The 23845-nt window shown below is 38.4% G+C and overlaps 1 protein-coding gene and 1 long non-coding RNA gene across 2 annotated transcripts in view; one reads left to right on the forward strand and one right to left on the reverse strand.

Moving 5' to 3' along the window:
* LOC124977881 (uncharacterized) overlaps nt 1-23845 on the forward strand; it is a 120103-nt gene that overhangs the window by 46377 nt on the left and 49881 nt on the right. The window lies entirely within an intron of this gene.
* LOC124977879 (zinc finger protein 384-like) lies at nt 19956-21871 on the reverse strand. The gene is given in 2 exon segments (XM_047541791.1): nt 19956-21408; nt 21411-21871. Coding segments are annotated over 2 exon segments (1671 nt in total). The 5' UTR covers nt 21739-21871; the 3' UTR covers nt 19956-20065.

A 23845-nucleotide genomic window follows, 5' to 3' on the forward strand; every position in this document is an offset into this window, starting at 1 on the left:
GTAGCCTTCACCACAGGCAGCAGTAACTCAAGATAACATGCGTTTATCTCCCTAAGAGCTATAGTTCTAAGAACTAAGGCAACAAGGCTATAGTTTAGACAGCCGTTAATTGACATAGTAATCTACAATTTATACTAACAATGAGTAGTTCGGAAAGTTACAAACTATAGGAAAATTAACCCTTTCCCCAAGCATTTGTTCTTCATCAAAATGGTCTTATAATTTCATTTTATAATCAGGTCTGGTATCTCTATGACAGCACTTTCAATTCTACTTTTCCTTCACTTCCTCCTTTCTGCATTGTGAGAAGTTCAGGAATTACTGCCAAGCTCCTTTCAGCCATCTTCTGCATCCACTAAGCTATTACTTCTAAGTTCATCATGTGTTGTGAGTCCATTATCTGTACAGAGTAAGTGAAGAGTACAACATGAATGTTAATAGTAGCATTCCAGGCAATATTTGTTGAAAAAATAATTTTCCATATTGAATTTCCTTGGCAATCTTGTAAAACCAGTTCACCACAAACTTAGGGAATAATTTTTGGAGACTCAACTTGATTTCATTGAAATCAATTTCATTATCTACAATACCAATACCATAATGTCTGGATTACTGTAAGACTATGGTAAGTTTGGATATTAGGAAACATATTAAGTACTCCAACTTCGTCCTGATTTCTAAGATGGTTTAATTGTTCTGGAGAAAGTTATTTCCATGTGACTTTCAGAATAATTTTGCCAATTACTGAATAACTTTTTAAAGGAGGAAGAATTTTCATAAGAATGATATTGACTCTCTAGATCCATTTGGAAAGTATTGCCATCATAACAATATTAAACCTACTGATTAGTGATTATGGAATTTTGTTTAATATTCGTGTTGGACTTATTTAATTTCTTTAGTAGGTTTCGCAGGTCTCAATGGGCATACCTCACACATATTTTGTTGAATATATCCCTAAGTATGTTTTCCTTTTAGAGAGAGAGAGAGAGAGAGAGAGAGAGAGAGAGAGAGAGAGAGCGAGAGAGAGCGAGCGAGAGCAGGAATAAGACATAGAGGCCACGCTTCAGTTACCTACAGTTACCACTCGGTAGTTTTTTTAAATTTATAATCAAATGGATTAACCCACTGATGAGGTTCCCACTCTCATAAACCTATCATGCCACCTCTAAACATTCCTAGATTGCCTAACACATGTGCTTTTCAGGGGACATTAAATATCCGAACCATAACATTTGTTTTTCTAAACTGCTTGCCATGGCTACTTCATCCAGTAAATGTTGAAGAGAAATGGCAAGAGTACACATTTTTATCATACTTTCAATCTAAGGGAAATTACTGAGAATTTCATGATACTCTTTTATGAGCTTTTCATGAATCACCTTTTAAGGTGAAGAAATTTCCCTTCTGTGCCCAGTTGGTTGTATATTAATACCATGAATGTATTTTGGTATTGTCAAACAATTATTACACATCTCTACAGATGATCATGTGGGTTTTTTCCCTTGTCCTATTAATATTTTGTATTACATTATTTTCTATGTTGATCCAAACTTTCATTACTGAGATAAATGCATTTTATCATAATGAAAAATACTTTATCTGTTGCTGATTTGTTTTGGTGGTATTTATTCAAGGACTTTCACTCCTATACTTACTTTTTAAAATCTTTTTTTGATGTTGATAGACCTTTATTTTATTCATTTATTTATATGTGTTGCTGAGGATCAAAGCCAGTGCCTCATACATGCCAGGCAAACACTGTACCACTGAGATACAACCCCAGCCCCTCACTCCTGTACTTATAAAGCATATTGATTCATAACATCATTTTATGGTAAACTCTTACTATTTGTGATATCAGGGTAAACTGGCCTCATAGAATATTTCAGGAAGTGTTTTCTCTACTGTTGTTCATATTGCTCTTCTCTGAAGGCTATATAATGGGTTATTATTAATTCTTTAAAGGCATTGAATGCTTCAGCAGTGAAGTCATCTCAACTGGTGCAGCATTGTCTCTTAACAACAATCATATAGAGTTGGAATGGGATTCTTCCCCTCTGAATTATCAGGAGGACTTGGTCTGTGCCACCTACATCTGAATTCCTGACATGGGGAAACTGAGTAATGTGCATGTGGCTTTGAGCCACTAAGCTATGTGATCATATGTAGAAACAAAGAGTAATACAGTTTTCAGTTAACTCTCATGAGGTGTTCTGGATAGATAGTGGAATGAGGAAATGACTTAAGTGGAAATCCTGGTAAAATACAAAGAAAGTTCAATTAATAGTTTTGTACAAATACTAACTTCCCAATTTTCACAAATATATTATCATTATGAAACATATTAACATTACATAAAAATCTGATAGGTATATGAGTCTGTACAAATCCTTGAGATTTATCGTAAGTCTAAAAATATTTGAAAAGAATGTTTTAAATTATTATTTTGATGGCAAAAAAGAAAGCCACCCTAAAAGAGACATAAACCAAAAACATTGACTTCAGGCGATAAGTGGATGCTTAGGGAGAGAATATCAAAGTACCTTCCCTTATTATCAACTGCTCCAAACACAAGTGCTTCAGGAAGACACCTCATCAAGCTCTCGGGATCCTTCTTCCTTCTCTTCTTCCTCACTGGCTCCCCATTACCAAGTGACTGGTTTGAACACCAGTAAATACTTCTTGAAAGAAAGGTGTCTGTGCCTCACGTACCCCAGAAAAACCCATTTTTATATAATGTCAATGATTATATCAGTAATATCCCACTGAAGTTTTTTTGTTTTGTTTTGTTTTAACATGTGATTTCAGTTTATTAAGTCACTATTGAGAAACATCAGTGACAGGAAACGAATCATCTCTGCATTCAGAAGTGTGTTCTTAGAGAACAGAATTCCATTTTTCTGGTTTTAAAAAGATTATTTGACATTTAATTCTTGGAGAAAATCATCTGAAAATTAATTTTTTTCTACTGTCTCCAGGAAGAATTTTTGGGAACGATGTCCTCTGTTGATATATATATATCCTGTAATGACATTACCATTGGCAAACACAAAGTACAGAAGTATTGTCACAATAGCATGTGAGCAGGGAAAAAGTGTGTGTGTGTGTGTGTGTGTGTGTGTGTGTGTGCGTGCGCGTGCACATACACATACATTCATTCATAGATATGACAGTATGATGATTTAGGCCAATCCCTGCTTACACAGACCTCAAAATTAACTTTAAATCACCAGGTATCTGAAAGCAGAAGGCAAATATGTGATACACATATTTTGTGCATAAATGGAGAAACCCTGGTAGGAAAAATAAAAAGAAGCACAAAACAGGTCACAGTGCCCCCAACCACCATGCTGTGATCTGGGAGATGGACACAGGCTGAATGCAGCCTCTGAACATGTGCTAGATAAAACAAAGACTCCCACATCAGGGAGGACTGTCCACTCACACCACACAACTCCCTGTGCATAGTCACGGTATCTGGTGGCCAGAAGCAGGGTGGTGTTCAGGAACTGCATCTACAGAGCCCACAGAGCCAGGGGGATGCACATGTACCCATGGACATCCAGAGTCAGCCCTCTTGCTTTCATGGTCCATAGTGGTGGGGTATATTCTCCACACCACATTCATTGCATCAGTGAGAAAACTAGCTTCTGTGGCCTGGAGACATGGAGTGAGACAGAGCTGACCTGAACCACATTTCTTACTTCTAAGATCAAGATAGCAGATATTTAATTGTCATTATTTGGATTCTTTGTAATTCAAGAATTTTCACCTTTCCAAACTCATACTTCATTCCTTCAGAAAAAACAAACTCATTGAAATTCCACTTCTAAAGACGCATAAGCTTTCTTTCTTCTTTTTTCTTTTTCTTTTTTACAGATTTCATTTTGATTCATTGTACACAAATGGGGTACATTATTTCATTTCTATGGTTGTGCACTATTGGCATCGGATCTGCTATTTTGCTGCCGCTGTTATTCTCCCTCCCCCACACCATTTTGCAACCCAGATTGTTAGCCTGCGAACTTCCTAGTCAAATCATTGGTTCAGATTGTTAGCCCGCAAGCCTCCTTGCCAGGCATTGGTCCAATTACTATCAGTCATGAAATTCTACTACTTAAGAACAGCTCCCCACCATTTTCTCTCTCCTCCTCCTCCTCCTCCTCCTTCTTCTCCTCCTCCTTCTTCTTCTTTTTCTTTCTCTCTCTCTCTCTCTCTCTCACCCTGTGGGCAGCCACTCTGCCTGTCTGCTTAATAAATCTCTAGCGTGAGTTCCTGTATCCAGAGTGGTTTCTGGGTGCTTTCATTGGTGCCGTGACTCAAATGGGTACAGATGGAATCCCATCTGTTGTCCCAGACCCTAAGACGCTGGTCTCACCTTCCTTTCACCTGGATGCTCTTCTCCACATCCAGACGCCTTCCTCATTCAGTAAGTGACTTCTCCCCTGCCTATTGGTTACTAGGGAAGTGACTGTTGAGTATCTGGCACCCTGAGGCTCTCCACAGGTCAGGGGAACCCCCAGACATGGTTCTTGCAACTATAGTTGAATCCCTATACTGATTGTTAGGGGAGAGCTCCAGCTAACAGAGGACTCTTTCCTGAGAGGCAGGAAATCTCCAGACTGACAGGGGATTCTTTCCTAAGAGGACTGCCTCTTGCGAGACCTACTCTGGTTTTGGTTTGTCTCTACAACATTTTTGTCTCTACAAAAGCTCCGGTACCGGGCACCCAGGTACCCCTACGGGTTTAGCCTTGACGCTTATCTAGTGGTAGTGATGACTCCCTGTATAACTTGTTCTTCACTCGGGTGATTTTCTAGGGGCTGAGTGATGCCTCACCTCTATGCTCACCATTTCCTCTCTGGCAATGGGAAGCTCACTCTCAATCCCCACCCATACCCCCTGGGTTGCCTCTTAGTAAATTTAAGAGTCCCTCCACCTCACCCCGGACCTCAAACCAAAAGGCACTTTAGATCCCAACATTTTTAGAGATTCTTTAATTTCTGAGAGTACTCAGGGAAATGGAAAGAGATTTCCCTACATTCAAGTTTTCTCTTTCTTGCGATCTTTGCTCTTTGTGCAAACTCACACTTTCTCTCTCTCTCTCTCTCTCTCTCTCTCTCTCTCTCTCTCTCTTTCTCTCTCTCCCTCTCCCTCTCCCCTCCCTCTCTGTTTCTCCCTCTCTCCCTGCCTTTCTCTTTCTTGCACTCTCATGCTATTTTACTAAAATAATTAATGATCATTATCATTTTTTCTTCTAGGACTCATTTTGTTTTGTTTTTCTTAAGTACTATATTTTTTGAACTCACAATCTTGATCCTACATAATGGTTTTTCAATCAGTTCTATTTTTATTTAAGTCTAGAGTTATTTTTGAACACCTATTACATTTCAATGAAGATTCACCTATAAAAGCTACAAGGTCTTTGCTTTTGTGTTCTATGTGTATCCTGTTGTCTGATATCATGTTGTCCGTATATATATGTAAGTCCAAATATAGCACTCATGAGTTAAAATTAAAAAATGAATCCAGATACCTTTAATTCACATGATTTAAAAAGGTTCAATTTAAATCAGGAAAACAAATGAAAGTAAAATGTCTTTGAAATTACTTACCCCATGAGTCTCCAGGTGGTCAAATTAATAAAATGTTGATGTCTATAAATGTCTAATATCAATTGTTTCTAGGGGTTTTCTTCAATAGGATAGAGACAGCAGATACAGTTCAATACACTTATCTGATATCCTGGTTTTGACAGAAAAATAAGTAGATTAGATTTGACATCTATAGAATTACTCAAATGTGTTTGATAGAGACATCTGATTAATTTACAAATTTAAAATGCTGTTAAATAACATCAAGTACTCTTAACTCCTTAAATTCCATGGCGTAACATGCTTAAACATTATTGGTGTTTTCATAGATTGGTAAATAAAAGGTGTTTAAAATTGCTTTATGTCATCACTTAAAGCAAGGTTACTAAGACTTAAGTCCTAACAGGTATAATTCTATATAAAAAAGGGATCAAAAAATTTCAACTGTTTCAATTAGAGTTCTGTGAATAACAAAATATTTCATCTTATTAAAATGGTGTAATTTATCTAAATTCAGAAATTTCATAAGAGTTGTTTCAGAATGTGAACAAAAAGGGGTTAACATATAGAAAGAAAAATAAAAGATTCTAGGTACAAAAACATATTTAGTAGAAGGGAGAAGAAGATGAAACCAGGGATGGGATCCATGGTCATTTCCCGCTGGCTCTCCTCTCATGGGTATCCGAGCTGCCTTGACCGTGCCCCCTCCTCCCTGGCCAATATCCACCATGGGGTGTTTCTGATCTTGCTCTTGCCAACCTCCTGGCCCACCACAGTATTCAGCTCTGGACAGTCTTCCCTCTACTGGCGGTAGAGTCCTCAGAGCTCTTCTATGATGGCCTTAAACTAACTCTCTCTCTCTCTCTCTCTCTCTCTCTCTCTCTCTCTCTCTCTCTCTCTGTCTCCAAAAACCCCAGCACTGGGTCAGAGTATCCCTTGGCTTTAGTCGCAGACCTGTCAAGGACAGTGACCACCCTCACTCATGGGAAATCAGAGAGGTTGTGGGGATGCCCCTTCCTCTCCTGTTTCCCTTCTCCAGGCTCCTGAGAACTCTCTTAGCCATGGGCTCTGCCAAATCTAAAATTCTCTGCGACCCCCACCCCCTTGGCTGTCTCCTCAAAAACATTTGGCCTCTCCATTTGACTCCAGATCTCAAACCTCGCAGGCTCATTTTCTATTGTAACACAGTCTGACCCCAATATAAGTTAATCCCTATGTTCAAACCTTCTCTTCTCTTTGCTCTCGTCTCTCTTTGTGTCAGTAAGAATAGTATCGGGGATTTATTTATATTATGTAATGTTCTATAACAGGATCTGTTAGAGCCTGATTGGTTTAAAGGTTATTATCCTAAAACATGAAGGTATTTTGCCACTTTGCCACACAAAAGAAAAGTTAAAAACTCTCTCAATCTTTCCTTGATTTATGTTTTAGATGGAATACCATTGTGTTAACTAACATTCACATAGACTCAGGAAACAATACATGTAAACTTTGTAAAATGGTGTTTAAAGAGGAGGCAAAGATCAACTTCAGAACTAGAACACCTTACCTAAGATTTGTGAAGAGCCCCACCTTACCTGAGATAAGCCTGCCTCCCACCCTGCTGCATGTCAGAATGGCTCCAAAATAAGCCAGATTTCAGATTATTTAAAGTTATATTCAAAAGATTGGTTTTTGTTGAAAAATTACTGTGATCTCAAACAGGGGATATAATGTATAGCATAGCCAAAATTCAAGATATCTATTACACAAACTAAATGTTTACTGTTGTTAATTCCATTTTGTATTTTTCTTGTAAACTCTATAACTGTTGCCTGATTAATGTTTTGACAAAGTACTACTTCAAAAACAACCTAAATTAATTTGAGATAATAAACCATCACCTATAGGACAGATAATATAGACCCCCAATTAAATAAAAGGGGGTAAATGACTATAAAGTCATAAACATTAGAGTTAAAGCCCAGTACATTACATTATGACTGGTAAGACTGGCTTCCTGGATGTTTAAGATCAAGTTTAAGATCAAAATTAACACAAAAGAGCTTAGTAAACCAGTATTTAGCTCTTGCCTTCTGAGTCATTCTGAACCCAGAGAATGGGAGAGCTTCTCTAAGGAACTGTGCAACTCTGGACCACACGACTCCCAATAAGGGAGACTGATGAGACCACTAGAGGATGAGAAGCTAGTCAGTGCTCTGCTGCAAAGAAGAGGGTCATTGAAAAAGAAAGACATTCCTGATACTTCCAAAGGAAGCCACCTCATCAAGAAGACCCTCCCTAGTGAATGGCACTAAAGGAGCTAAGAAGCTGCTCTCAAGTTCTCCATGAGTAACCCTTGTGGGAACTCAGCTGATCCTTAACAGCAGATATAAACAAGATCAATTTGACCAGCTTGATCTTGAACATCTAGCAAAAACAGTTATAACCAAAATATAGCCATAACTGGGTTTAAAAGGAAAGACAATAGTTCTTTTATTGGCACTTAAGACCTACACTCGTGTTATCCCCAAGAATAAGATTGGAGGCTATAAAAGAGATTCTTAGGCAGGAATGCCTGACAACTGTCAAGAGAAACTTCCAGAATCAGAAATTTTTGGTTGTTTTAAGGTCTACAGATCTTCTTAAACAGGACCATGCCTGCTAAATTGCCTACAGAAGTTCCTACAAGTTGAGATACACAAGTTCACCCACCAATCAGTCAATCAACCACTCACCCAAAACTGAGACCTGTGATTCACTATTGAAACCTCCATCTCCAAAAACTGCTACCACCTAAACCCTCCCTAATCCTCTTTTTCTACAGGAATGAAACTCTTCACCCCTAACCAGCAGAAAGAAGCTACAGAGGAAAGACCATCATCCCACCCCCAGTATCTATAAAAACAAAAATGGAGGAATATTGGCATCATATCTGCTATTTTGCTGCCGCCATTATTCTCCCTCCCCCACACCATTTTACAACCCAGATTGTTACCCCTGAACTTCCTAGTCAAATCATTGGTCCAAATTGTTAGCCTGCAAACCTCCTCACCAGCCATTGGTCCAATTGCTATCAGCCCAAGAAATTCCACTACTTAAATAGCTCTCCTGCCATTTTCTCTCTCTTTCTTCTCTCTCTCTCTCTCTCACCTTGCAGGCAGACACTCTGCCTGTCCACTTAATAAAATCTCTTGCATGAGGTCCCGTGTCCAGAGTGGTTTCTGGGTACTTTCATGCATGATATAGATTCATACTATTCGTGTAATCAAACATGTATGTAGGGAATTGATGTTTCCATTTTATATGGAGTCTCATATATAGCTAAATTACTTGTCATGTAACTGTTTCTTCTTCATTTCAGTTGACACTGTACCTCCAGGGAAACAACTTTGCCATTAAAGTACAGTGTTTATGTGCAAATTCATTGGTCTTTAGACTCTGAATCTCTACTTATTTTCTCTCTTTTTTTTCCCCCCTTGGTATCAGGGATTGAACCCGGGGTAATTATGCCTGAGCAATATCCCCAGCCATTTTTTATTTTTATTTTGATGAAGGGTATTGCTAAGTTGCATTTGGCCTTTTTAAATTTCTGAGACTGGCCTCAAATTTGTGATCTCCTACCTCAGCCTCTGAGGTTGCTAGGATTACAGGCATGTGCCACCACACCTGGATCCACTTATTTTCTATGTCAGTTCTCTTTTTCCCCAACACCTTTTAAGTGAGATTATTTTGTACATTTGTAATATAACTATATTTCTCTCTGCTTTTCTCTCTGAGATCCCCTAACCTACTAAATAAGGCTTTTACTTTCCATACATGCAAGTAAAGTCTTTGTTTAATAGAAATATGTAGTTTTTTGGTTTTCATAGTTTTGTTTGTCAGTACTAGGAGCTAAACTTGGGGCCTTTTGCTATGCCACTGAGCTACCACCCAACCCTTTTACAAAATTTCTATTTTGAAACAGGCCTTGAACTTTTAATCCTGCTTTCTTATTCCTTTAAGTAACTGGGTGTTTTAGTCATCTTTTTCATTGCTGTGACTAAAAGACCTGACTAGAGAAATTTTAGAAAAGGAAAAGTTTATTTTGGGGCTCATGGTTTCAAAAGTATCCATTGACAGCTGACTCCATTCCTTGGCACTCACGGTGAGACAGAACATGTTGGAAGAGCATGGTGAAGGAAAGTAGCTCACATGGTGATCAGAAAGCAAAGAGAGATTCCACCTGCTAGATACAAACTATATACCCCAAAGGCATACCCCCAATGCCCACCTCTTCCAGCCACACTCTACCCATCTTCAGTTACACTCAATTAATCCCCATCAGGTGATTAATTCACTGATTGGATTAAGGCTCTTATAACCCAATCATTTCACCTCTGAATATTCTAGCATTGTCTCACACTTGAACTTTTGGAGGACACCTTCAAAACATTAATGAGATTATAGGCAGGTGCCACCCAACCCAGTGAATGCTGTTCTTAATTGTATATTATTGTTATATATAAAAGTAGAATTTGTTGCAATATATTCAAGCATACACAAAATATAATTTAATTTCTTTATGAAGTTTCCCTTTCACAGTTTATTAAAAACATAAATAGAAAGAATACTAGTAGATTAGAGAAAAGGGATTAAGGGAAGGGAAAGGGGGAGTACTAGGGATTGAAATGTAGCCAATTATGTTATGTGCATTTATGAATATGTGAAATGAATCACACTATTATGTAACTATATCTCATTAATGATAACAAAATCAGTATTATATATCCAATGATACAGTATCTTAGGGAATAATAATAATAATTTCAGTATTCCTATGTACCTCGCTTATTTGATCTTCCTTTCTCCTAATCCTTTACTAATTGCTGATCACTTTACTATGTCTGTAATTTTGCCCTTTCTTGAATATCCTAGAATTACACAGTATTCTGCCTCTTCCATCTGGGTTTTTTGTTTGTTTGTTTTTCACTTAGAAATATGCCTTTTAGATTTTAAAATATGTTTCATTATTTCAGTTAATATTTCTCTGATAAAAAATAGCAATCATCATCTTCCCATGTGCTTGTTGGATATGACTGTGGCTTATTTGAAAAATATATATTCACATAATTAGCTGATTTTAATGGTATATTTTGAGTTTTTATGTAATGTTATACATTTACAATAATCAACCCTTCAAGTTATGAGTTGAAAGAGATTTCTCCCATTCAATTGTCCTTTTACTTTTCATGGTGTTTTTCAAATCACAAAATATCTTAATTCTGGTAAAGTTCAATAGACCTATGATTCTGTTTTTTAATGTTCCTTTCATGTACAGTCATATTTTAGAAAACAGTGTCAACTGGGCTCATTCAGATATATTCTTGTGTTGTCATGTATGGGTGTGGCCTATTTAACACTTACATTTAGATACATGATCAGTTTTTAGTCAGCCATAGATTGTGTAAGAGAAAAGGCCAAATTTCATGGGCACATACAATTGTCTCAGTGATATTTATTGAAAAGTATTGTCCACGTTGGATTGACTTGAAAACCTTGTGAATTCAGTTTACCATAATTTAAGTGTTACTTTTGGAACACTCAATTATATTCCATTGATTTATATGTCTCCCCATATTCTTTTCCAACAAATTGGGATTAGTACCACTTAATATTAAATTTTGAAATTCTTAGTGTACTATGCCAATTTTCTTATTCTCTTTCAAGATTATTTTGGCTTATGGATATATTGCAGATATGCATGAATTTTAGAATCACCTTGGGCAAGTAAATGTCAGCAAGGAATGTAATATGGATTATAATCTAGTCTATACATTAATTTGAAAAGTATTATCAATAGTAAGCTTTCTAATCAATTAGTATCATATATTTTCTATTTGTTTAAGATTTCACTGATTTCATTTAATAAGTCTAGTTTTTATTGTACACATCTTATACTTGTTAAATTTACTCATAAATATTTTGATGTTTTAAGTGGAATTCTGAGTTTCATTATAGATATTAATTGATAGTATATAGAAATTATATTGATCTTTCTAGATTGCACTTGTACACTGCAACCTTAATGATCTTTGATTCAATGTCTAATCCATTAAATTAGAATAACTAGTTGTTTCCATATGTAAGATTATGTAATTATAAACAGAGACTTTGACATTGTTTCCAATCTGAATTTCCTAGTTTTCTTCCTAGCCTAATTGCTAGGAAATTTTGCGTAGAATTGGTAAGAGTGGACATCCTTGTTTATGTCTAAACTTGGGGACACAAAAGGCAGGGTCTTGCTAGACTTTTTCTGAGCCTTCAGAAAAACTCAATTTTCTGTGGATCCCCTATTTGGTAGATATATTTTATGACTAATTTGTTGCAAGATTTTATCATGATTTTGTTTGTTCTGGGGATTAAACCTAGGGACACTTTACCACTGAGGTACATTGTACTTTTAGCCTTTCGTTTAAAAATTCAGTTTTTGCTGAATTGCTGAGAGACTGGCCTCAAAATTGTGGTCCTCCTGCCTCAACCTCCTGCTGGAATTACAGGTTTCTGCCCTCACACCTTGCTTGAATAGGTTTTGAATGAATAGGCTAAGTACTCATTCTGCATTTTTTTCAGATTCATGTGGCTTTTGTGTTTTATTTTACTAATATAGCACATTACACTAATTGTTTTTTTATATTTAAGGAAACTTGTTTTATTGAGATAAATACCATTTGTTAGAGTATATAATCATTTTTGCTGATTTTCCTGTATTCCTGTGAATATTTTGCTTCTAAAATTTGTAAGACACTTTGCTGGACAATTTCCTCTTTTTGTTAAGAGGAATGTATTTTTAAATTGTGTTATCTGTGTAAACTGACCAGTTTACACAAAGTGCTGTCTTACCTACAATTGTTATGGGATATTTTCTGTTTTGTTGTTGTATAATTCTTTAAGATTTTGGGATAGTTCACAGTGAGGCCATCCTGTCCTGGGCAGAAAATTTAATACTTACAAGACTCACATGAGCTTGGAAGAGGATCATACCCCCACTTAATTGTTGCTTGAAATCTCAGCATTAGTCATAATCTACATCTTGATTGCTGATATAGAAAAATTGTAAGTTTCTGTGTATATGTCTTGAGCAACACAATTTTGTGGAAATAGATTTTGCAGAAATAAACATGAAGTACACCTGACAGCAAATGTGATTAGATGTTCTGGATTGGATGCTGGATCAGAAAACCTAGAGAAAATATTAGGAAATTTTGTAGTCCAGTTAATAGTTTTATATCACTTTGAGTTTCTGTTTTCATAAGCATATTAAGGATATGTAAGATGTTTACATAACAGGTAACTGAAGTGTATAGGAAAACATCCGTACTTTGAATGAATAGGTTAAGTACTCATTCTGCATTTTTTCAGATTCATGTGGCTTTGGAGCTTTCTACGAATATAAAATTGTTTCAAAATTAAAATGTTTTTTAAAAACTTCTTTTGCATCTATGTTCATCAGGAATATTGGTTTGTAGTGTTAGTTCCTTGATGTGTCTTTACTTGTTATTGATATTAAGGTAATTGATATTAAGATGATATTAAGGTATTGATATTAAAGTTTCATTGAATGATTTCAGAGCAAATTATTCTATTACATGGAATAATGTGAGGATAATTTTTGTTTGTCTTTATATGTCTGGAAGAATTCATGTGAGAATTCATTAGGTCCTGGGCTTCTCTTGGAAGGATTATTAATAGTGTTTCAATCTCATTGCTTGCTTTTGGCCTATTTAGATACTGTTTATCTTTGTTCAATTTTGGTAGGTTGTATGTATCTAGAAATTTTTCCATTTCTTCTCAATTTCCAGTTTATTATAATATTAATTTTCAAATAGTTTATAAATGATTCTCTTGATTCCAGAGATGCCTGTGATGATGTCTTTTTTTAAAATCTCTAATTTTATGGATTTGGGTGTTCCTTTTTCTTTTGTTTAGTTTAACTAAGGGTTCATCAATCTTGTTTTTCTTTTCAAACAATCAAGTCTTTGTTACATTGATACTTTATATTGGTTTTTTATTCTTTATTTCATTCATTTTTGCTCTGATCTCAATTATTTCCTTCCTTCTTCTGGTTTTGGAATTTGTTCTTATTTTTCTAAGACACTGAGAAGCATCATTAGTTTTATTATTTGGGATTTTTCCAAATAAACACTCATTGCTGTAACTCTTCTCTTAGAACTGTTTTCATGGCGTCCCAGAGATTTTGGTATGTTGTGTCTCTGTTCTTATTTGATTCTAGGAATTTTTAGTTTTTCCTGTAGATTTGTTTTTGATAGGCCATTCGTCATTCAAAAGTTTATTGATTAATAATATTGATTAATGTTTTAGTCAGCATTTTTTGCTGCCATGACTAAACGCCTGACAAGAACAACTTTAGAGGAGGAAATGTTTATTTGGGGGTTAACGATTTCAGGGATCTTACTCCATAGACAGCCAGCTTGATTTCCCAGGTCACCAATTGAGTCAGAACATCACGGCAAAAGAGTGTGGTGGAAGGAAACAGTTCACATGAGATCAGAAAGCAGAGAGAGACTCTAATGGCCAGATAAAAATATATACCCAAAGACATGCCCCCAGAGACTCACCTCTTCCAGCCACACCCTACCTGCCTTCAATTACCACTCAGTTAATCCATATTAGGGAATTAACTCACTGATTTAGTTAAGGCTCTCATAATCCAATAATTTCCCTTTAAACCTTCTTGCATTGTTTCACATATGAGCTTTTGGGGGACACATTATATCTAAACCCCAGTATTCCACCCCTGGCCCCCAAAAGCTCATGGCCATCTCACAATGCAAAATACATTTAGTCCATTTCCAAAAGTCTCTCCATAGTCCCAACAGTTTCAAGACTCCCTAAAAATCCAAGTCCAAAGTCTTCTCTGAGGCTCAAGGCAAACTCACATAGTGGGCTTCCATAAAAATCTAAAGCAGTTTACAAGATTTCCAACATGTAAAGGTACAGAATAAACATTTCCATTCACAAAAATAGGGGCATGAAATAAGGGATGGAACCAAAGCAAGACTAAAATCCAGCTGGACAAACAAGTCAGGTAGTTCCATGTCCAGCATCTGGGGTACATGACATGGTGATATTCTTTCCAAAGGGCTTGTGTACCTCTACCTCTGTGGCCTTGTTGGTTGCAGCACAAGTGGCCTTTCTGTGGCATGTCTCAGCTCAATTCTTATGTCCTTCCTCAGTGGATGTGCCATGGTACTGGCATTTCTTAATCTTTAGGGTCTCCACTGCAGCTTTGGTTTCCTCCTCACATCTCCATGCTTTGCTCTCTCAGGGTGTGCCTGCAGGGACTCTGACCCTGCTGCACTTTGCCTGGCCTCCTAAGCCTTCCTTTGAAATCTTGGTAGAAGTCTCAGTGACCCCTAACTCCAGCAACCTGCATTCCTGCAGAACCAGTACCATGTGGTTGATACCAAGGTCTTCCACCATCTTAAACAGTAGCCAAAAATTCCTGAATGTCTGAGCATGTTGAAAAAAACTTCCTAGGCCCCCTTGTGCAAGAAGGGTACCCCACTTGTCTCTTCTCAAAATAACTTTTACTTTTACTTCCTTGAGTCTGAGATGGATGTGATCTTCCCAATTCCCAAGATGCCCTCAAGCCATCTTTCTTATAATCTCTGGGCAAAGTCTAGCATTTCTTTAGTGGTAGTAATGTCTTACTACTGCCTTTCACATCCAAGTTTTTCAAATATTTCTGCACTGCATTCTGCTCCTGAATATCACAATAAAGTTGACTAAAAGCTGCCAGCGATACCCTTGCTACCACCTGAATCCTATGCTGCCTAGAAATTTCTTCTGCCAGATTATTAAGTTCTTCACTTTTAAAAATCATCCTCACAGAAAGTCTTAGAACACGGGAAAAATGCAGACAACTTCTCAACTAGAGACAATACAAATGAACTCTAATCCAATTACCAGTAGTGTTCTCCTTTTCCTCTAATCCCTCTTCAGTCCTGTCTTCCCTGTCTACAGACTATTGGCATTCTGGTCTTCTGAGCTCCTGCCAGAATTGGCCGTTCGGTTCTACTTACAACAGTCTAAAGCATTTCCACCCTATATTGCTAAACAACTCAAAATTCCTCGAACCAGTTCCAAAAAGTTCTAAAAGTTTATGAACCACATGATCAGGTTAGTCACAGGAACAACCCCCCTTCTCAGCACCAGACCTGACCAGAACCTGACCAGAAGTTTAGGCAAGGAATAGTTTATTTTGGGGCTCATAGGTCCAGAGGTCTCAGTTCATAGACAACCAGCTCCATTACCCAGGGCTCCAGGTGAGCCAGAACATCATGGTAGAAGAGTGTGGTGGAGGGAAGCAGCTCACATGATGATCACAAAGCAGGAAGGGATCCACTCACCAGATACAAAATATATACTGAAAAGCATGCCCCCAATGCCCACCTCCTCCAACTACATCCTATCTGGCTTCAGTTACCACTCAGTTAATCCCTATTAGGGGTTTAATTCACTGATTCGGGTAAGGCTCTCATAACCCAATCATTTCTCCTCTAAACTTTCTTGCATTGTCTCATGACATGAGCTTTTGGGGGACACCTCACATCCAAAGCATAACATCATGTATTTATGTAGTTTCTTGTTTTTGATTTCAAGTTTCATTACATTATTATCTGATAAGTACAAGGAATTATATCACTTGTTTTATATTTGCTACGACTTTCTTTGTTACCTAATACTTTATCTATTTTGAAGAATGCTCCATGAACAGCTAAGTAGGAAATGAATTTGGATGTGGTTGGATGAAATATTCTATAAATGTCTTAGTCCCATTTAATTTATAGTATTTTTTAGGTCTGATCATTCTTAATTTTTGTGTCTTGATGACCTATTGATGAAAGAGGTGTGTTGAAATTTAAAAGTAGTTGTATATTAGTACATTATATTATAAGTCTATATTTTGAAAACTGTTTGCAGTTTGAAATTAGGTACACCAGCATTTAGAGTATAATATTTACTATTCTTCTAGCTTGTTGTTTAAGGGTCCTTTTTACCAATGTGAAGTGACATTGTATCTTTGATTAATTTGAGCATGAAGACTGCTTTGCTGGATGCAAGAATAGCTATTTCTACTTGCTTTCCTTAAACTTGCATCCTGTGTATGTCTGCCTGTGAGGTGAGTCTCATGAAGGTAACATGTAATTGGGCCTTTTTTTTTTTTTTTTTTTTTGGTACCAGGGATTGAACCCAGCAGCACTCAATAACAGAGTCACACCCCAAACCCTTTTTAAATTTTTTTTAAATTTTGAGACAGGGTCTTTCTAAGTTGCTTAGGGCCTCACAAAGTTGCTGAGTCTGGCCTCAAACTTGTGATTCTCCTGCCTAAGCCTCCTGAGTCACTGGGATTACAGGCATGTGCCACCACATCTGGCAGAATTTTTTTTTTTTATGTCTAAGGTTTCAGTGTTTTAACTATGACTGTGTTTTGAATTTGCAAAATGCTTATTCTCTATCATTAAAGCTGATCTTACGGGTTTTGTCCCTTGTTCTATTAATGTATTCTATTTCATTAATTGTTTTTGTGTGTTGAACCAAAATTTTATTCCTGAGATAAATACAACTTAGTCATGTTGTACAATCTTTTTTTAAATATGTTGCTGCTATTTTTTTGTTTGCTAGTATTTTCTTGAGAATATAGGGCAAATTATGTAATTTTCCCCTCTTGCAAACAGTTTTTATCTCATTGTGGTATCAGGATAAACTAGCCTAATGGAATACTTTGGGAAGTGTTCTATTTTTCCCCCGTTAGTTAGTGAAGGATGGTCATTAATTCTTTAATGTCTTGAAATTATTCTTTAGTGAAATCACCTCAGTCAGGCATGAACTGACTCCTGACAACAGTCACATAAGCTTAGAGTGGATCCTTTCCAAGCCCAGCATTAACTTGAGTCCTCAGAATTCTCCAACATCTATGTCTGGATCCCTGAGCCTGGGTTAACTGTGAGTAATGTGTGTGGTTTGGAGGCAATAAGCTACAAGCCACTTTTGAGTAGCAATAAATAAATAATACAAATTGTGGTAGATCTAGTAAGGTATCCCAGATTAGCATTATTAGCATGATATTGACAGTAGAATGAGTTGAAGGGTATAGAAAATTCTCATACTGTCTTAAACTTTCTGTAAAACTAAATTTATGTAAAATAAAAATGTAAAGAGTTTTATGTTAGTATAAAAAGTCCTTACACAAACAACTATTGTTGAGTTAAGCCAATAAATTATCATGTAGGGAGAGAACAGAAAAGCATCTTATTAGCAGTCATTCCAACTCACATGCACCTGCTTCAGGAAAACACCACCATGAAGTTCAGGAACCTCAAGTCTTTCTTCTTCCCCAGTAACAACTTTTTTTTAAAAAGGTGCCTGTGTCTCAAATGTCTCTGAAAGATTTATTTCCTTTCTTTTTTTATTGGGTTTTAAAATTATACATGGTGATAGTATTCATTTTGACATAATTTTAAAAGCATGGAGTATAATTTGGTTTAGTTCAGTCCCCAGTCCTCTCCCTTCCTTTACCCTATCCCTTCCCAGTGATCTTTCTGCTATTTACTTATAGTTGCTCCTTTTTAATTAGTGTCTCTTGGATGTACATGATGGTGAGATTCACTATGACATATCCATATATGTACATAGGAAAGTTAGGTTAGATTCATTCCACTGTCTTTCTCTATCCCAACCCTCCTCCATTCCCTTCATTCCCATTTGACTACCCCAATGATTTTTCTTCTACTCTTCTTTTACCCTCTCCTACTTATATTGAATTATCTTCTGCACATCAGAGAAAATATTCTACTTTTGACTTTTTGGGACTAACTTATTTCACTTAGCAAGATTTACTTCAGTTCCATCCATTTACTATCAAATGCCATAAAGTCATTCTTCTTTATGGCTGAATAATACTCCATTGTGTATATAGACCACATTTTCTTCATCCATTCTTCTGTGGAAGGGCATTTAGGTTGGCTCAACAGCTTGTCTATTGTGAATTGTATTTCTGTAAATATTGATGTTGCTCAATTACTCAATTATTATAGTATATTGATTTTAAATTCTCAGGATATATATGGAGAAGTAGGATAGCTGGGTTGTATGGTGGTTCAGTTCCTAGGTTTTTCAGGAATCTCCATACTGCATTCTAGAGTGGTTATACTAATTTGCAGTCCCACCAACAATATATGACTGTACTTTTTCCCCACATCCTTACCAACATTTATTGTTAACTTGTATTATTGATAATTGCTAGTCTAACTGGAATGAGATGAAATCTCAGTCGTGTTTTGATTTGTATTTCCCTAATTACTAGAGATTTTGACCTGATTTTATGTATTTGTGCACCATTTGTGTTTTCTTCTTTTGAGAAGTGTCTGTTTAGTTCTTTTATTTATTTATTTACTTATTTTTTAATTCTCAGAGATAATGCATTTATAAACACAGAAATGGTTACAACAAAGATGGCCGTGATGAGCAAGTATATATATATTTATATATTTATATATATATATATATATATACGTATATATATTTATATATAAATCCATGTCCAGCATCTGACCGTGGCACCTAGGGAGCTAAGTCCAGTCCTTTGTGTTTACCCTGAACACTCCCTTCTCTGCAACACATTTGTTCTGGGGTTTCATAGAGAACAAAGTTCTCACAGCTCCTTGGGGGATGAGACAGGGAGACAAGAGTACAGGGCCTTCATTGGCAGAGAAGAGGGAAAGGTTCTGAGGTAAACCATAACCCACACTTCTAAGTTACCCTTGACCACCTGGGGAATCTCTGGCCCCTTGGGGACCACATCTCAGCCCTTGCCCCCTTATAAATAAAAGGAGGTATAATCCACACCTAAATCTTCTACCAGCAGTAGGTAGGAAGTGAAGTGAGACCATGTAGGAGAAGAAAATGGCTCTCAGGGGTTGGGGTAATGCAAAACAAACAAACAAACAAACAAAAAACCACCTCTATTCTTTTGCAGGCAAGCATAGGACAGGAGGCTGGTTATATTTGGAGCTCCCTTCTCTGTTATCTGGGAGAACCAGCCTCTAGTCTTCTTTCAGCCTGAACTTTGAGGATGAGGGAGAGGGTAAGTGCCCACACCAGATAAGTTTCCTTGAGGTCACAGCAAATCCTTCCCTTGAGCACCAACCCCAAATTTAAAAGCTTTGCTGGGGGGAGTGGCGGTGAGAGGGGGGCACTGCTGGATGACCCAATCAGCTCAGTATCCTTGGTGAATCAGGAGGGCTGATGTTCCTTTTGAAGAAGAGTTGAAAATAATGATGGTATCTTGTAAAGGAAAGCTGTGCCTGAGCCCAAACAGATGGTGCCAAGGCTTGTCACAGAAGAGGACTTTCCCCAAGAGGAGTTGGAGAAAGAAGAGACCAGAACTACTTTCTCCTATTCCCAATGGGTGGCAGCACGGATCTCTAAGAACTGGCCAGGTGCTCCACCTGGATGGTGCTGGTGGTGACAGTGAGGCAGATGTCCTTATGATGCTCCGCTGTCTAATAGGGGGTCGGGTCAAAGGAACACTGGGGTGGAGGGTTGGGGTTGCTGTCCCCACCACCCCCACCCTGGGGGGCTGCCCCAGGGGACTGGAAGTGTGGTGGCTGTGGCTGCTGTTGTTGCTGTTGCTGCTGCTGTGATGCCTGGGAGGCCTGGGCTTGGGCCTGGGCCTGGGCCTGGGCTTGGGCTTGAGCTTGAGCTTGAGCTTGGGCTTGAGCCTGGGCTACTGCTGCTGCTGCTGCTGCTGCCTGAACTTGTTGCTGGAGATCAGGAGGGTTGTGTTTGCGCATATGTTTCATAAGGTGTGTTTCCAATGTATATGCCTGACTACAGATAGTGCAGGTGTACACCTTGGCGTGCTTCACCGTATGCGTAGATAGGTGCACCTCTAGTGAGGCTGCATCTGTGTACGCCCAATGACAGTTGTGGCACTTGAAGGGTTTATCTTTATTGTGCTGCCGTCTGTGGGACTGCAGGTTGGAGAGTTGTGTGAAGGCTTTCTCACAGCCTGGGTGTGCACATTTGTATGGTCTATCACCGGTGTGGATTCGTGTGTGCTGCTGGAGGTGGGAGAGCTGGCGGAAGGCCTTCTGGCAGTAGGAACAGTTGTAGGGCTTGGCCCCTGAGTGGATACGGAGGTGCTGGGCCAGGTAGGAGGTGTTGGCGAAGGTCTTGGAGCAGTGCGGGCACTTGTGGGGCTTGATGGTCTCCGTGTGCATCTTGGAGTGGATCCGGGTGTGCTGCTGAAGGTGGGAAAGCTGGCGGAAGGATTTCTCACAGAAGTTACAACTATAGGGCTTAGCCCCTGAGTGTATACGGATGTGCTGGGCCAGGTAGGAGCTGTTGGCGAAGGTCTTGGAACAATGTGGGCACTTGTGGGGCTTGGTCTCCGTGTGTGACTTGGAGTGGATCTGCATCTCCGACTTTGAGTAGAATGTCAGTGAGCACATCCGGCACCTGTAGGTTTTGCTGTCTTTCTGATGGTCATCATCCTCCTCAGGGGAGAAGACATAAGGGTCATTCATCTCAGGTAGCCCCGATTCCAGCATTCGCTTCTTCTTGTGGCCCTGGGGGAGCTTAGGAGCCACATTGCCACCTCCACCACCACCTCCACCTCCTTCCTCAGTTGGGGTTGATGCTACCTTCTTGGAGAGGTCAGGGACCACCTGCAGGGCTTGTGAGCCAGGGGGAAGAGCGGAGACAATCATAGGAGCCGAAATGGGGAAGGTCTGAGCTGATGAGGCTGTGGTCACAAGAGAGCCTGAGGAGATGTGATTACCAAACCAGGACCAGCAGTCATGAGTCCTGTAGACGGCACAGGGACCACCGTAATATTCTGGGTAACGGATGCCTGGCTGTGTGGGGTCAGCTGGTCTGACCTGGACTCTGTGTCCATGCTGATGCCTGAGGGCAGGGACACTGAGGCAGGCACTGTCAGCAAGGTGGGGTAATGAGGTGGAGCCAGACCACAGCCCTTCTCTGGCAACAGCTGATCCTTCATCTTATTGATGAACATTGTGTTCTCAATCTGTCCTGAGACTGTGGGGATAGAAAGCCAAAAGTATGGGTTAGAATTGAAGTGAGATTCTTCCATTCTACCCTCTCTCTCTCTTCCTCCTGTCGTCTTATTCTTTCTCCTTTCCAGGGCTCCTGAACTTTCCAGCGGCGACGGCTGCGGGGGCGCCAGAGCCTGAGCCAGAGCGCGGGAGGGGCGGCGTTTGCTGGGAAAGGAGGGAGCGAGTGGGGTGGGAGGATCAGGAGGGGCGAGGGAGGAGGGTGAGCACTCTTTTATTTATTGATGTACTATTTGCTTTTTTGGTGTTAAATGAGTTCTGTGTATATTCTAGATATTATGAGTTCTGTGTATATTCTGAGGAGCAGGTGTTAAATATTTTCTGTCATTCTGTTGGCTTACTCTTTGTGATGGTTAATGTGAATTGTCAACTTGATTGGGTTAAGAGATGCTTGATTGGATTAAGAGATGATTAAGAGACCCCTGGGTGTGTCAGCAAGGGTGAATCTGGGAATGATTGGAATGTGGGATAGTGAACTGAAGTAGAGCCCCTCCCTAACCATGGGCAGTGCTGCCCAAAAGAATGGAATAAAAGCTGGAAGAACAAGGAAGCAGATGCAGATGCAAGCTCAGCTCTTCTTGAACAGGTTCGATTGCTGCTTCGATTGTCTGAGGATATTGGACTCTTGCTTCTTCACTCTTCCAAAGTGGACTCTGCCAGTGATTTTCCAGGTTTCTAGAAGCCTTGGTCTTGGACTAGGGTAGTGCTGTTGATTTTTCTTGTTCTGGGGCTTCTGTGTCTTGGAATGTGCAGCTGCTGGTTCTTCCAGCTCTCCAGCTGCAGATGGCCATTGTGGACTATCCAACTTCTGGTCATGTAGGCCCATCTTATAAATCCCCTTTTTATAATTGAAAGTCCTGTTGATTCTGTTCCTCTAGAGAACCCTGACTAATACACTCTTCATGCTTCATGTTTCATTTGCTGTGAAAAAACTTTTTAATTTGATTGCCATCCCATTTTCTGATTTTTATTTACTTCTTGTGCTTTCAGAGTTGCTAAAGAAGTCAGTTCCTGAGTAGACATGTTGGAATATTTGGTCCTACATTTTATTCTAGTAGGTGCAGGATTTCTGGTCTAATTCCTATGTCTTCGATTCACTTTTTTGTTTGTTCTTTTTAGTTATACCTGACAGTAGATTATATGTTGGAAGTATTTGATATTTGATATTTATACAAACATGGAGTACATCTTATTTTAATTACGTTCCCAGACTTTTGGTTGTACATGATGTGGAGATTTGTTGTGGTGATTCACTTTGAGTTGAATTTTGTTCAGGCTGAGAGATAGGGTTAAATTTCATTCTACCACATATGGGTTTCCAGTTTTCCCACACAATTTGTTAAAAAGGTTATCTTTTCTCCAACGTATGTTTTTGATAACTTTGTCTAATCTGATAAATGCTTTTATGTGCTTTTATCTCTGTATTTGTCTCTATTCTGTTCCATTGGTCTCCATGCCTGTTTTGGTTCCAGTACCATTCTCTTTTTGTTACCATAGATCTGGAGTATAATTTGAGGTCCAGTATGGTCATGCTTCCTGCTTTGCTTTTCTTGCTAAGGATTGCTTGACTATTCTGACTCTCTTATTTTCCAAATTAATTTTATAACTGCTTTTCCTAGTACTATGAACAATGTCATAGGAATTTTGTTAGAAATCGTATTGAATCTCTAGGGCCATTTTGGCAATATTAATTCTGACTATCCAAGAACAGGGGAAGTCTTTCCATCTTATAAGGTCTTCTTCAATTTGTTTCTCTGGTGTTCTATAGTTTTCATTGTAGAGTTTCTTCATCTCTTGTTATATTGATTCCCAAGCATTTTATTTTCTTTGAGGTGATTGTGAATTGGATACTTTTTCTGATTTATTTTTCAGCAGATTCATCATTGGAGAATAGGAAAATGTTTGAGTTATGGATGTTGATCCTGTATCTTGCTACTTTAATGAATTCCTTTATGAGCTACAGAAGTCTTCTGATGGAGTTTTTGGCTCTTTTAAAATATAGAATCATATCATCAGGAAACATAATTTGAACTTTCCCCTTCCTATTTGTATCCCTTTTTTTTTTTATTTTTTCCCATTGCTATGGCTACAGTTTCTGGGACTATATTGAATATGAATGGTGAAAGT

The sequence above is a fragment of the Sciurus carolinensis genome, chromosome 2, assembly GCF_902686445.1.
Source record: "Sciurus carolinensis chromosome 2, mSciCar1.2, whole genome shotgun sequence".
Classification (NCBI taxonomy): Eukaryota; Metazoa; Chordata; class Mammalia; order Rodentia; family Sciuridae; genus Sciurus; species Sciurus carolinensis.